The sequence below is a fragment of the Diabrotica undecimpunctata genome, chromosome 8 (assembly GCF_040954645.1).
Source record: "Diabrotica undecimpunctata isolate CICGRU chromosome 8, icDiaUnde3, whole genome shotgun sequence".
In the NCBI taxonomy this organism is placed as follows: Eukaryota; Metazoa; Arthropoda; class Insecta; order Coleoptera; family Chrysomelidae; genus Diabrotica; species Diabrotica undecimpunctata.
The window spans coordinates 63,037,591-63,054,898 of NC_092810.1; the positions used below are offsets into that span (position 1 = coordinate 63,037,591).

Genomic DNA, 17,308 nt, shown 5'->3' on the forward strand with positions numbered 1-17,308 from the left:
AGAAAATCCAATAAACATCCAAGAACTGGATGCAGCTATTAAAATATCAAAATCTACTGCGCCCGGGAAAGATTATATTACTTATTCCATAATTAACCACCTTCCCGATAAGGCAAAAAATCATTTATTAAAAATATTTAATGATTGGCTTTTGAAAGGAAATTACATTGACAAAATGAAAGAAACAATTATATGTCTTTTTATCAAACCCAACAAAGACAAAACTCTCTCATCGTCTTATCGACCCATTTCTCTATTATCTTGTATAACAAAAACTTTCGAAAGAATTATTAAAAATCGTCTTAACTGGACAGTCGAACACTATAATCTTTTGCCAAGCACTCAATACGGATTTCGATCTGGTCTGGGAACACTAGATGCAATAAGTCACTTAACAACAGATATCCAACTAAATTTTTCAAAAAATAAATATTTAGCATGTTTCTTTCTAGACCTTAAAGGCGCTTACGACTGTGTTAATTTAACAGTAATGCATTCAAAGTTATGCAAACTGGGGTTTTCCACAAATTTATCCGCTAATATAGTTAATCTTTTTAGCAACCGAACTTTATATATCAGAGACCATAGTAATCAGTTATATGGTCCACGAATAACTCATACAGGATTACCACAGGGGTCTGTATTAAGCCCAATTCTCTTCAACATATTTTCGGCAAGTATACACGACATTTTTGTTGATTCCATAAAATGTATACAGTACGCCGATGATATATGTATTTACTCCGTCCGTGATTCATATGACGATTGTGTGGAGGTCCTGGAACACATCATGAAACTAGTAGATAATTGGACTAAAGACCACGAACTTACTATATCCCCAGAAAAATCTGCCATTATGATATTTACAAGACATAGGTTACGTACGCCTGATAGTCTACACCTGTCAGGATATGATATACCCGTTGTCACTGAATATAAATATCTTGGTATAATCCTAGACCCCAAATTACTATGGTCTAAACATGTCCAATATGTAAAAAAAAGATGTGAGAAAGGCATTAATCTTCTTAAATGTGTCACTTGCAGAAAATGGGGTGCTGATCCCAAAGTTGCATTGATGTTTTACAGGACCTACGTGCGATCAATTTTGGATTACGGATGTGTGTTATACGGATCAGCAAGCAAAACACATTTACTAAAAATAGATCGTATTCAGTTTAAAAGTTTGAGATTAACTTTGGGTGCTATGAAATCAACACCATGCCCCCTGTTACTTGCTGAAAGTAATGAAATGCCATTAGAATATCGTAGAAATTTATTAGCAACAAAATATGTATTAAAATTAAGGGCTAGAACAAGTGGCCTACTAAGTATGCTGTATGAGTTATCCATTCAAAATCTAGTAAACAATTATTGGAGAATAAAAAATTCACCACCATTAGCAGATGCCTTTCTGGAAACCAATGATTTACCGGTTACACTTTCAACAAATTATATTAAACCATCTTATAAATTAGAATTTAATACAATCTTAAAAAAATTAAATATTATATTTCCGAAATATTCAGATTCACATCAAATAAATAACAAGCTGTTGAACTCCATATTGAGTGAATATACTAATGAAACTATAATTTACACAGATGGTTCTAAACTGAACGATGGGAAAGTCGGGTCTGCAGTGTATATTCCTTCCAAAAACAAATCACTTAAAATAAAGCTTCCTCCACATTGCTCTATTTACACTGCAGAAGCGGTAGCTATTAGGAAAGCTCTGGATTGGCTAGAGCACGCAAATTTGCAAGATGCTGTGATCATCTCAGACTCTAAGTCAATTCTTAGTGGACTTAATAATACTGAGTTAAACCATAAAACATGTGAGCTGATATGTGACATTAAACAAAAAATGAGAAACAAAGATATAACATTTATTTGGGCAAAAAGTCACTCCGGGATAAAAGGTAATGAAACAGTAGACGAGCTCGCTAAGGATTCTACTCATTCAGGTATACAAGAACATATTTACACAGTATCAGACCTAATCAATTTTTATACTAAAAAAATAAATTTTAACTGGCAAGACAGATGGAAAATATTGGCGAATACTTCAAATAATCATTATTACAAGATCCATCCTACGTTACCATCCCTAACAGAATTACCACACATATTCCATTATAATATATCTAAACGATCAGCAGCAACTATCACAAGATTAAAAACTGGTCACGGTGCTGTTCCTGCTCACCTGGCTAGATTAAACATTATAGAATCAGGAAAGTGTTTATGCGATAATATTTCCCAGTGTGATGTTAATCACATCCTGTTTGGATGTATTAAAAATAAAGCACTCTCATCTACGTTTTATGAAAACCTAGTTAAAAGTAATGTGCAACTTCCAGTAAACATAACCCACCTACTGTCACTGAATCAGAAATCTATATACGAACTCATATGTAATCACTTATATGCATCCGGATATATAATATAAATTTAGTACAATCAAGTTTTTAATTGATAAACATAACATAAATCATTTAAAAATCTGTGGCAAAAGGACTGGTTTCCATGCCAAACACACTATCATCATCATCATCAAAAACACCTTGTATATTTTTATATTTTAAAGGTTGGGTTTAAATAAAGGTTTTTATTTTTATTTATAGATAGCATGTGAGAAGAAATTTCAGATAGACCAACATGTGAGAACTGCTTCACACATTGCAAAAAAAGGAAAAATAGGAGGAAAACATCAAACTTCAATGGCTAAATGTTTCCAATCTACTTCAAAAAAATTAGATGAGCAAGAAACTTTTAATGAAGACTTGTGTCGCGCATTAGTGTCTGCAAACATACCGCTTTCAAAATTAGCAAATGTAAATTTTAGTTCGTTTCTAAAAAAATATTGCAAACTTAATGTTCCAAGTGATCGGTCTCTAAGAAGAAATAATGTGAACGGGCTATACTCGTCGGTGTTAATTAATATTAAGGAAGAAATTGCAGATAATTATTTTTACATATCTGTAGACGAAACCACTGATTCCTCAGGAAAGTATATTGCTCATTTATTGATTGGTGTTCTTAAAGAAGATACCTTACCAAAATCTCATCTTATTTCATGCCAGCAACTTGAGAAAACAGATGCTTTAACAATTTCGCGTTTTATACAAGAAACATTAGCAACTTTTTTTCTTCCGACAACTATTCCTTCTAATAAATTACTGCTTATTTTATCGGATGCTGCTCCTTATATGGTGAAAGCAGGACAAAATTTAAAAATATTTTTCCCAGATTTAATACATGTTACTTGTGTAGCGCATGGATTAAACAGAGTTGCAGAGGAAATACGAAAAAAGTTTCCTCTTGTAAATACCATGATATCCAGTGTCAAAAAAGTATTTCTTAAATCTCCTATAAGAATTCAACTTTATAAAGAAATGCTACCTAACATTCCTCTTCCACCACAACCTATTTTAACGCGATGGGGAACATGGTTAGAAGCAGCTAATTTTTATGCAGATCATTTTGTTAAAATAAAGAACATAATTGATACGTTAACAGATGAAAGTTCCCAATCTCTTTTGGATTCTAAACAAACTTTTCAGAGTAACTTGCTTCAACAAGAACTTTCATTTATAAAATCAAATTTTAGTTTTGTTCAAAAAACAATTACTCAGTTAGAATCACCAAAACTGTCATTGTTCGAAAGTACAGCATTAATAAAAGAATTTGCGTCATGTTGTCGGAACGTTAGAGGTAATATTGGAAAAGATATTTTAAAAAAATTTGAAGCTACTATGGAAAAAAATAAAGGTTACCATATTCTTTCTGAAGTAATCAGTGTTCTAGCTGGAAATATTTCGGAAACAATTAATTTAGAACCAAATGTTTTGGTTAGTTTGAAAAATGCTCCCGTTACATCAGTTGATGTTGAACGAAGTTTTTCCATATATAAATACAAGTTTTTGTTAGAAAATTGTGAACACCACTTGGTCATTTATTGTTACCATAATTCTAAATAAGTTTATTCATACTTAAAAATGATGTAGTTACTTAAAATAAATGTAAATCTTAATGAATAGTAGGAAATATTTAGTTATGTACACTTTTTTTTTAAATAAAATTGTTACTATTTTACGATTTTTTTATTTATTTGTATGCATATTTTGTAAAATATTTGCATATTTTCGGGTAAACACGTGCATATTTATGCGCATATTTTCTACATTTTTATTTGCATATTTGCCGAAGTCTATATATATATATATACATATATATATATATATATATATATATATATATATATATATATATATATATATATATATATATATATATATAACCTATGAGGCAAATTAACTTATGAGTAAATAACTTATGAGGCAAAAAAGAAATATCACGTTTATTCCTGTTTTTTACTTTGTTTTTTGATGTAATTTGTGAATGTAATTTTGAACACCTCTTTTGTAGATGTATATATACGAAAAGTGCATAGAAATTACCCAAAATACACCCTAGTGCGTAGCACTTTCCCAAAAAGGCACTTCTTTAAATGGTAGCACTCCGTGGTTTTTTCATATTTGGGGTCCATTGATCATACCCCTTTAACGTGTAGTTCCTTTTAGTCTCATCTTTTTGAATATAATCAATAGCCTAAATTGTCTATCCCAGTTATGTCATATTTTTTTTTAATAATACATTGACCCAAGAATAACTGCATTAAATGCTACTTATAATACTTACCCATGATATGACTGTCATAATTGTAGTCGATAAAGGAAGTGATACCATGCACACCAATGCTAATTTCCATCCTTTAACTAGACCCAAAACACATCCTGCTACAAAGGTTGACTCAAAAAATATAAAAGTTCCAAGTTTTTCACCAATTCCCTCTTCTAATTTTGAAATGTTTCTAAAAAAAGAAAAAAATTTTGTTAAAATTCGGTTAACGTGGATTAGCCTTCATGGCCGAAAGACGAAGCCATCAGAGCGTCGAAATAAATATAGCACGATAAATATAGCAGTGTTCCCAATACTGCCAATATCATTATTTTTTCGAATCAATATGTAATATCAAACCTCGTAGTTAGGTCCACCATATAAAACAATAACAAAGAAAGCTGGTATATATTTTGACGTCATTAATGGTTTATGATAATCAAATGAGAAAGTTCCACGTCATATATAGTCCGTCTAGAAAGTATCCGGAGAAAAGAAAGCAGAATTATAATTTTACGGTATTTATTTCTATCACTTGAAATATAAAATTTCAACAACTAATTCATCTCATTTACTTATACAACCTCCATTTAAATCTAAACACTCAACTAAACGTCCCGGTACACCGAAAACTAGGACAAGGTCATAATTTTCGGTAATGGTGTTCCAGACCTGTAAAACTGACCAAATCAAACATTTTTTATCTCGTTTCATCAGTCCCCATATGTTTTTAATGGGACTAAGATCTGGAGATGCTGCTGGCCACGGAATTGTTGCCAATTCGTGTTCTTGCATCCAAGCTTGAGTATAAGCAGAAGTATGACATCTTGCATTATCTTGCCGAAAACGCCACCCCTCTGGATATAAAACATGAGCCGTTTCAAGAAGAAAACCAATTAGGATGTCACAATATTTCGCACTATCAACAGTACCATTAACTATACAGAGAGGTGTAGCATCACGCTAAGATATTGTTCCCCAAACCATTATTTTAGTGGGAAATTTGGAAATTTGAACGGTAACATTTTCTCTTGATAGGACTTTTAGATGATTTGCACCAAACTGGAAACAACTTTATTCAGATATAAAGACATTATTAAAATTATCTTCTCGAAAACGTTGACAAAAATCTATTCTCGTTGCTTGTGCAGAGGTGTCATGGTAGATATTTTTTTTTGTTCCTTGATATGTAGCCTTGCTTTTTCAGTGACATGCGGACAGTTTCTGGACACACTTTTATTCTTCGTTGATTTCCAAATCTGATCGCTAATTTTCGAAACCAGAGGCGCAGATTTTTTCGTTTTAAAGCCACTAAAGTATTTAAATTGTTTCCTCGAATCTTACGCGGTCTACCAGAAACTGGTCTATGTCTCATATCTATGCCATTTTTTATCCTCTTTATTGTCTTATACACTTCACTTTTTCCGAGTTCAGTCAATTGTACTAATTTTTTAACGTTTCGAACACTTTTTCTATACAAATATTCCACCACTTTTCTTTTTTCTGCTTGCGACAGTATTTCACAAATCTTAAGTCAGTTTACAAACAACAATATGTGACAGATGGTGTTGTCATGCAATTTTGTCCATAACCTACTATCGGCACAACCTACATGATGCTTTTGAAGACTTTTGTCTTAAAATATTACAAAAAGGAAATCTATTAAAATTAGGAAAAATATAAAATTCCGGATACTTTCTAGACGGACTATATAATACGTTATGTTTACGCAAGGGCTGATAATTTTTGAGACCAAAAAAAAATAGTAAAATGATATACCTATAACGATTTCCGAAGTGGAAATTGAAACGTCAGTAAAAGGATGAAACCCAATGTAAAAGGAATGAATTATAACAAAAATTAAGAGAAAAATAATTTACGGACGATCTGAGATTGGAAAGTGGAACGGGGTGAGTTTTTAAGTGTAAAAAATGCTTTATAAAGATTTCCGACAAAACTACAAGTCCAGCGGAAAAATAGTAAAATTGTGGGTAATAAAAAGATTTACAACTTTTGTATTTACACGTTTCACCTCATTTATGCGAAAAATTCAAATAACCAAGTTTTTGTTTTTTTAATATTGTTCCGAAGCTATTTTCTTGTGGCATGTTAAAGTAATTACTATTTAAATGGAAATAAGCCACAATTAAAGGTTAAATTAAAATACAATGTTTGTATTTTGAGAACGATTTCCGAAGTGGAAATTGAAACGTCAATAAACGTACTTCAACCTTTAATTGTGGCTTATTCCCATTTAAATAGTAATTACTTTGTTTTTTTATGTTTATCTCCAACAAAAAAATCACGAAATTTGGTGAAAACTTACCGCTTTATGTTCCAAAAATTTTTCTATTTAAAATATTTATTTTTTACCCTTATTTTCATTGAATGTCTAAAAAGCAACTTAATTTTAAATCGAAATTTCGCACGTCACAATATATATTTATTTTTAAAAGTAGATTTGATTTTTATTCGCTAAAATGTTTACTTTCTGTTGGTGTAAAGAATATATTCACTGCTATGACAAATTTTCTCAGACAATGCACAAAAAACGAAAAAACTAGAATTGGTTTTTTTTACATTATGCAACATTTTGAGCTACTTACAAAAATTTACAATTTTAATTACTCGAAAAACATGATGCCATGTTACATTGATAAACGAAAACATTGTAAATTCATGAATCATAGAGATTGCAAAAAACATGCAAAAATAGTTGATTTTCTAAATATTAAAGATAGGATTTAACCCATTAACGCCTACAACAACGATCTAATCTCAGATTTAGATGCAATAAAAGTATTCTCAACCCAAAAGGCAGCATCCGTACGAACTACTAAACTTCTAGACTACAAAGCTCTCAAGGCAAAACTTCTACAAATCACCGGAGAAAGCAATGTTTCCATAAATTCAGGATTCAAGTCTAAAACCCCCCCTAATCCGCAACCCGTTCTAAATGATCAACAAAACTTTTATTTAGTCATTGCCGGCGTCAACAAAAAACTATCTAAAAAAATCATCGAGGATAATCTATCCGAAAACAAATTCCCATTCACCAAAATAGTTCGTATAATTGCCCGCTCTACAAATCATCCCACCTCTTTCATTACAAAGTTTTCACAAACTCTGAAACTAAATTCACCAATGAACTCTCGAACGGTATTAAGATCGAGGGAGAACGATTAAAATGCGAGATTCCAAGATCAAGCAATGCCGTTCCGGTTCGACTAAAATACTGTTCGAAATGTTGCAAAAGCGGACACCTCAGTAACGAATGCCTCGAAAAATCATTTATCTGTCTATTATGTGGACAATAATACAGGTCTACTGCATTTCTCACGTTAGGTGATTCCAAATGTCCCAACTGTAAAGGAGGCCACCCGGCATTTTCATAAAAATGCCCACACCGAAGAATCCAACCAAAAAACACAAAACAAACACAACCCGTACACACTCCCAAAGAAATCCCCTCATACGACATATCCTCGAACATGAAATCCCTGATCCACTTTACGTCCATGATCCTTTTTAATGTCTTCCGTAAAAAGAGGAGTGATTTAATCCGCTATTTAAATCAATTGTCCAATACATTGTATGGATACGCCATATCAACCTACTGCTACAATAATTCCATAAACCAACACACACAGACACACACGCACGCACCCACACACGCACGCACCCGCACACGAACGCACACACACGCACGCACACACACGCACGCACACACACACACGCACACACACACACACACACACACATACACACACACACACACACACACACACACACACACACACACACACTGGAAGTAATATTATTACAATAAGTAAATTTTCTTACAATATTTAACAATATAAATGTCAATACTGGATCTAACTGCTGTTCCCCACAGCTGAATTCCATAGTTCCAAATGGGTTTTAAAATACCTGTTATCTTGTAAATGTTAAAATTTTGTTGTCGATTAACAGTTTTGACTTCAAGTCTAATAACCAATATAGTTTGATAAGTTTAAGGCCCGGCTGTTTTCGCTTAGTAAATGTGTGTTTTCTCCATGTGAGCCTGCGATCCAAAAACATTATTCCAAATATTTTATTTCGTCTTTCTGTGGCAGAGGTTGACCGTTTAGCCATACGGGAGACAGTTTCGCTGGCGGTTTGTAAATGTTACATGCGCAGATTTTGTCTCGTTTGCTCGTAAACGCCATATTTTTAGCCAAGTTTGTATTGTATTTAGGTTAGCCTGTATTCTTTTTGATGCTACAGCTGGGTCTTCATGAAAAGATATTACTGCTGTGTCATCTGCATAAGTTGCTGTTGTGACTTCTGGTGATGTAAGTAACTCCGCAGTGAATATCAGGTACAGCACTGCTCCGAGGACATTGCCTTTAGGGACTCCAGCTATAATTTTGTAAAATCTGGTATACTCATCATGATGTTTTACAAGTTATTGGCGGTCTTGTAAGTAGGATTTTAGGATTCAGTTACAGGTACAGCACTGCTCCGAGGTCATTCACTTTAGGGACTCCAGCCATAATTGGGTAAAGTCTGGTATACTCATCATGATGTTTTATACAGGGGTAGGCAAAACGTCGATCGCGATCGACCAGTCGATCTTAACCTTAATTCAAGTCGCTCGTCGTACGAATCGAATAAAATACAAAATATAACATATATAAACATATATAAAGTAGATAGATAGACCCTTGAATTATCCGAAATTATCCAAAAATTTGTTCAATCCGAAAATTATCCGATGGTCCACGAAATTATCCGAAAATCGGATAATTATCCGGACATTGGCAACACTGCGTGCGATGACCCCGGCCGTCTCCATCCCTGGCCGTCTCGATATCGCTAAAACGTGCCGGGGCTGAAAATACTTATCTTTACCACAGTTGCGCAAGTCTTCACTAGTCTTCACTGGCGGTTGTCGCCTAAACGTGCTTATCGCCATAGTTACTATTATTTGTTAGTCCGTTCACGAGTGCTAGAACATAGTTTTAATCGTGACGTGAACCCATTATTTATAAAAATGAATCCTTCAAAGAAATCAAAAGTTTATCACTTTCATATAGAGTGGAAAGACGATTATTTTTTTACTCAAGTGAAAGGCAAGTGTATATGTCTGTTGTGCCACGCAAGTATCACAGTTGGAAAAAAAGAGGTTTTAATAGTACTCATCCGAAGTAGCATCCGAAAAGAAAAAGTGAGACAGTTGAAAAATCAATTAGTTAGGCAGCAGTCTGTATTATTACAAGTTAGCGATAAAACTAAAGCCACCACTCTAGCTTCTTACAAAGTGTCTAAAGTTATGGCCAAAAAGAAGAAACCCTTTGAAGATGGCGAGTACATCAAGGAATGTTTTGTAGAAGCTACAAACTGCCTATTTGAAGGTTTTAAAAATAAATACGAAATAATATCGGCTATAAATTCCCTCCAGCTTTCAGCGCGAACCGTAACTACACGAGTGGAAAATATGTCAGATGTTGTTTCCCAGATGAAGACGGACTTACAGCGATGTAATTTCTTTTCCTTACAATTTGACGAGTCCACAGAGATTAGTGATACGTCCCAACTAGCCATATTTGTCAGAATGATATTCGATGATTTTACTGCTCAGGAAAAACGTATTAAAATTATTCCTTTAAAAGGGCGGACTCGATGTGAAGACATATTTTCTTCCGTTCAAGATTATTTTATCTCTGAAAACATTCCACTTCAGAAACTGGTTGGCATTACAACTGATGGAGCCCCAGCGTTTACTGGAGTGGATAACGGATTCATTGCCCTTTGCCGCAAAGATGACACGTTTCCAAATTTTTTAACATACCACTGCATCGAGCATCAGCAAACACTTTGTGGTAAATTTTTAAATGCCAACAATGTTATGAAAGTCGTTGTTAAACTTGTAAACCAAATAAGAGCTCATGCTTTGCAGAGAAGACAGTTCCGAACTCTAATTGCAGAAATAAATCTAGAATATGGAGAATTGCTTCTGCATACAGAGATACGCTGGTTAAGCAAGGGGAAGATTCTTTTATGAGCTCCTACCAGCTTTAATCGCTTTTCTTAAGGTGCGTAAAGAAGACTACTCAACATTAGAAGAACCGGCATGGTTGAGAGATTTTGGATTCTTGACCGATGTCACAGGAAAGCTGAATGAACTAAATTTGCAGCTTCAGGGTAAAGAAAAAAGTATTCTTCAAATGATTTCCGAAGTAAAGTCATTCATTGCGAAACTTGAATTATGGAAAAAAAATCTACTGGAAGGAAATTTAAAACATTTTCCTTGTTTAAAAGAAGTAATCGAAAAAGAAGTAGTAAACGTTCAACTTTACACAGGAGAGGGGCATATAGAAATGTTGACCAGACTGAGGCATGAATTCGATACCCGATTTAGTGACTTCAACAAAATTGAAGCGATTGCTCTGTTTGTATCTTATCCGCACATGTCCCCCGATGCATAAAGCTTATCCCAAACCATCAAACAGCATTTCAGCGAAAGCAGACCAGAGACTGAATTAGAAATAGTCACAGTGCAGTATGATTTGTGTTTGAAGTGCGTTGCCGGAAAAAATTTTTTTTGGTGTTTAGTGTCCAAACAGAAATACCCAATCCTAGCCAATGTAGCTTTGAAAATTAGTGCCCTGTTTTGTTCCACCTACCTTTGTGAATCAACGTTTTCAAACATGAAGTTCATTAAAAACAAATACAGAAGCCGACTAACGGATGAACATTTGGACTCGTGTATTAGACTACGAATAACAAACTACCAACCGGATGTTAAAAAACTTACAGACATGATAGACTGTCAATCCACCCATTAAAACAAAATACGTATGTATTTTGTTTTTACTTCCTCTTCTCTTAAGTGTACGTCTATAATAAGGGTTTTTAAAACAAGTTTTAAGGCGTATGAATAGAGAACGTGAACTCACAGAAATTGTCAAGAAGCGTAAAACGTCTTATCTTGGACACATATGTAGACACGAAAGGTATAACTTCCTTCAGCTTATTATAGAAGGGAAAATAGAAGGCAGACGCGGCCCGAGTAGATGACAAATGACCTGGCGGCGCAACATCAAAGATTGGACAGTTTCAAAGTTTAATAAGGAAAGCCGAAAATAGGGAAGACTTTGCAGAGGTCATCGCCAACCTTCGCTAAGGAGACGGCACCTAAAGAAAAAGAAAACAAGTTAGATCTTTGGCGCTTGGGATTTTTTTTAGTAGCTCTTTTCTGTAGTGTGGTTGCCGACTCCTGTTTTACAAGTTAATGGCGGTCTTGTAAGTAAGATTATAGGATTTAAAAGTTTTTGTTGTGAAGGGATTTGTATAAAAGGCCATTATGCCAGACTTTGTCAAATGCCTTAGAAATGTATAAGAATATTCCGGATCAATATTTTCTATTTTACAGTGAGTGGCGTATTTGCTGGTAAACCCGGTAAATTTGTTCAGTGGTAGCGAGCTATGGCCTGTAGTAACGACGGAAATGATTCTGACAGAGATGCTGCTGGAAGTGATGAAGAAGATCAATTCAATTACACTTTTCAAAGTATTGGCCGAGGTACATTGTCTCAAAGCATGAATATTATAGCTGTTTCTTTAAAAAATACAGCAATCGACAAAACCGTGCTGTCAAATAAAACTCTGATTGAAACTCACGAATCGGGTAACAAAAGAAAAAGAGAGGTAGAAATTGTACACGATTCTGAAAACAAAAAAGATCTATGAAAAAAATAGATTGTAAGTGATCGTAAGAGAAAAAAAATTATTAATATACAGTAACTACACGCAACTGTAATTTATTTGTCTGTTTTGCTAATTAAAAAAACTGTTTAACATTATACGGACTTTTACTTCACTTGTCTTCAAAGAACCTATAATTGTTGGGACTTAAACTTTGTAAAGTACCGTGAAATATAGTAAAGTGCAGTGCAATTTACGGCCAAAAGAAAATCGACTCAGTAACGTGATTTTTGGAAACTATTGGTGAGTTGTCTTGTCTAGGAATAGAGACAGGCTAAAGGAGCGACGACGAGGTTGTTTGGACAGGGACGACGAGAGGCTGTTTTGAGGTAACAATATTGCTACATTTTTGTAATAATTGATCCAAAAGTATAATATGTTCATTTATTGTGATAAATCACTGTACTTTTTTATATTGTAGTTGGATGAAATTTTGAGGTAAAAAGTAACTTAAATTACGACGTTCACATTAATACATTCTATTATGCGGGTAAAGAATAACTTTTTTAAAAATATTTTAGTTTCTTTTTAAAATGCATTATAAAATAACTTGATATAAAATGATTTTTTAAAATATAGTCAAAATAATAAAAAATCGGCATTAAAAGCTGTTAAGGAGTTGCACATTATTGCATACGGTGATGAAGAAGTGCCACGAAAATATAACTTGCATAGTTTTACAAGCTTTTCGTGGAATAAAGAAGCCGAAGAATATGTTCGGCTGGAATGGAAAATAAATGCCGTAAAAAATCAACTAGGTAAGTCAGACTTGTTGCAGATTGTAACGTGTTGAATCTGGACTATTCTGGTTCAGAGGATGTCCCGATTGAACGTATTTGTTCATTTTTGAAAGAGTTAAAGTTTGATGACGAGAATGACAAAGAAAATAAAGACGACGACCCTGATGACGGTGACGAAGATAAGACGCTTATGAAGATAAAGACACTTATAAAGATAAAGACGCTAATAATGATAAAGACGCTTATGACGATGAAAATGATAAAGACATTACTAACGATGACGACGATAATACATATGATTACAAAATTGACGATAAATAGACGACGGTATTAATTAAGGGGAAATCAAAATCAGTTAAGATGACGGCAAGTTGAGTAAATGTTTCATTTGCCTTAATATTTAGAGACGTAGAAGACAGTATAAGGACTTTCGACGAAAAAGACTATTACCCTATAGTAAAATAAATAAAATAAATTTATGATTTTGAAAAAAATTCAATTCTGATGGGACGGAATGATTTACAAATGCTAACTTTTGCTAAACGATTCCTAAAAGGAATTGCTAACAGTCAGAAACAGGAGTGAATAGCTGGAAGGTTATGAGAAAAGACTTATAACGGAGTTCGAAAACGAAATAATCAGTGCTAAAATACATAAAATGCTAATGCATAGAAAAAAGAAGCATGATGAAAGCGTGGAGGAGTATGTAATAACTATGAGATAAATTGGTAACATAGGTAAAATAATATATAACTGAAGGAATTCAGAACGACTCTGCTAATAAAGTAATACTTTATAGTGCAAAAAACTTTAATGAGTTTTTTTAAAGAAAATTAAATTGTATGAATTAATTAAAAAGCAGACGGCAAATAAATCGTTTAAAACCGAGACACATACAAAGAAGTGGACAAATAATGAAGCAAGACGAGATGACAGCAGAGTGCCGAAGAGTACGAATAAAATGGAAGAAAAGGGTTTTAATTGTGAAAGTCAGGGACACAAATCGAAAGATTACTCTGATAAAGCCAAGGAAAGGAAATGTTTTAAATGCAACCAATTTGGACATATTTCATAGCGATGCAATTTCAGAGATAATTTTTCGACTGTTCTAACAACCATTCAAATTTCGTCATTTTGTGTCATGTGGAACAATTTCACCCAATCATGTCAACATTAGATTGATAATTGCATTCAGTGCAATTTTCAATCCCTATGACAACACGATCGAGTTTGACAACTTCATCCAAATAAATTTCAAAATGTCACGTTTCGGCAATGAGAATGTTCAAAGTATAAATGCGCTAATCAAAGAAAAAATTCCCAGAAGTACAACCTACAGTCACAAATATATTTGGGGAATATTCATGGAATTTTGCTGCGGACGAGAATATGAGTTGAATGAACATAGAAGCTTAGAAGAATTGGCGTTGATACTAAAAGATTGGGCCGTCAATATGAGAAAGAAAAAACGGGAACGAATTCAAAGAGGCAACGGTGAAGACAATGTGGAACGTTTCGTGCAAACTATTGCAAGAAAAGTACTATAATGACTATAATATTATGATTGACCTGTTTAACAATATAGTGTTTAAACCAGCCCGAGATGCCCGCGATGCAATCAGGAAGAAACTACAAGCAGATCCATGTAAACGTAAGGCCAGTTCAGTTTCGTTAAATTGGTCTGAAATTAACAAAATAATATTGCTTTGGGATGAAGATACCCCTGAAGGTCTTATGCGTAAATTTTACCATATTGCTGCTGTAGAATTAGCGTGGCGAGGAGGAGAGGCAGTTGCTTGTCTGGTGGATTTTTTTCAAATCGAGAAAAATAACGATGACACTCCAACAAATCGCATTGAATACAAGTAGTAAATGGTTGGTTATCAATACTGAGAGACAAAGATGTCCTGTACGTCTTTTTCATAAACTGATATCAAAACGAGGCGACAATATTACCTCACCACGACTGTTCTTAAAACCAAATCGACACTGGAAAAATGAAACTGACAAATGGTACGATAATGTACCTGTTGGAAGAAATACAATGAATGGATGGACTAAATCTTCTGCTGAAGCAATTGGCTTGAATGTAAAGGAGAAAAAGATAACAAATCACTCGAATAGATCAACTGCTGTTAGCGAATTAGTAAAAAGTGGTGTAGAAGAACAACAATTGCTAAAAATTACTGGTCATGGCAATCAGAATTCTATAAAACCATACTTGAATCTCGATCAAGAACACCACAACAAGATTATAAATATTATGCATGGTAATAGATCTTCTATAGTAGAGAACAGCAACGAATCTAATGTTAACTTAAATTTTAATAATTGTACTTTCACTAACTGTACTTTTAATAAATAAATGTTTCGTTATGTTGAGTTATGATTTTTTTTTTCGAAAAATTATCCGCCGAATATCCCTCGGACATTGATGAATGCCTCATAATTTCATGACAAATTTCTCAAGCTCGTTGCTTGGTAACAGCACTCAGCCTTCGGCTTCGTGCTGTTACCAAGGAGCGAGCTTTCGATTGTCATGAAATCATCTCGTCTGTTATCAATGTCCTAGGGATATTACTACTGAAAAGAATTTTAATTACCAAATAAAGCAACACAGCTATTTCGTATAGCAACCAACAAAGTCATTATAGCCAGAATGATCGCCAACGTTGGGAACGGACAGGCACCCTAAGAAGAAATAAAACAAACCCTCACGATAGGAACTAATTCTTAAGTACCGAAACTCTGGGGGGCATTTCGATCAGAGAATAGAAGGGCAGTCGATATTCAGCGTTCAACAGAGTGTGTTGACAATAATTGGAACGACGAATCTCAAAGACGAAATTAAATGACGTGCCGGTCATATTATAAGATGCAATTATTTCCAATAGATTTTTTTAAAAACAAGTAATTTCGATCGCATTATTTTACAAATCAATTTTTTACATTTTTTCGTAATTTATTAACATACAGTAACTACATGCATTTATTATTTATTTGTCTATTTTGCCAATTAAAAAAACTGTTTAACATCACATGGACTTTTACTTCACGTGTCGTCAAAGAACCTATAAGTATAACTAAATTTTTTTATTTAAAATAAACGAAATAATTATTTTTTAATATTATACTAAAATGCCATTCGTTTTGAGTTTTTAAGCATACTATTTATGAAAGAAAATAATAATATTTTATATTAGAGCTGACTGGTAAATACATATTAATATACATACAGTATTGCTGTGTATATTCCAAAAGTTTCTTTTAAAAAAGTAAAGTTTTCACGATTCTCTTTATGAAATGCCTTTTGATTGGCTAAAATTTTGTTTCTTAAGTTCTTAAAAACTTTTCTTAAAATATATTTCATATATCATATGATTTAAAAAAGATCCTAAAACTTTCTTAAAATATTGTAGATGCCCTATAAAGTATTAACTTTATGAAGTTATTTGGTTGATAGCTATAGTAGTAGGTATATTTTAATTTATTTTTTTAGTTTATCAATGTAACATATAATCTTACTTTTTTCGAGTAATTAAGTGTCATAATTTTACATAATGATTAAAACAAAATACGAATTCGAGTTTTTTCCTTTTTTTTTTCGCACTTTCTAAGAAAATTCATCAAAGTATTATATATTTTTTCACACCATCAAAAAGAAGAGATTTCAACGAACAAAAAATGCACTAATTTTTTTTAAAAAGGAGATATTTTGAAGTGAGGATTTTCGATTGATAATTAAGATGTTTGATTGAGAAAAAAATAAATATATTTTTTTTTATTTAAAGGCAGCCGCATCAACCATATTGGTTATTAGCGGATGAATTTAAGAAAAAAAATAAATATTTTAAATAAAAAAATTGCAGTATGTTTGGGAGATGAAAAAATTGATTTTTGTCAAATTTCGTGAAATTTTTTTTGAAAGATAAAAATAAAAAAAAAACAAAAACTTGGTTATTTGAATTTTTCGCATAAATTTTCTTCGGGCCTGATCTAGTTAGACAATAAAAAGTAAAAAAATGACTACGTTAAACAAAATATAGTAACGAAAAATCTGCAGATAAAATGGATCAAAAAGTAGACCTTTTAAAAGCATGTATAGATTAATAATATAATAATTGAGAAGACCCAAA

At 33.0% G+C, this 17,308-nt stretch overlaps 1 protein-coding gene across 1 annotated transcript in view; it reads right to left on the bottom strand.

Moving 5' to 3' along the window:
* Positions 1 to 17,308, bottom strand: part of LOC140447629 (ATP-dependent translocase ABCB1-like) — a 127,022-nt gene that overhangs the window by 82,058 nt on the left and 27,656 nt on the right. Inside the window, exon 5 of the mRNA XM_072540386.1 lies at positions 4,705 to 4,876. Coding sequence (XP_072396487.1) covers positions 4,705 to 4,876 — 172 coding nt within the window. The remainder of the gene's footprint in view (positions 1 to 4,704; positions 4,877 to 17,308) is intronic.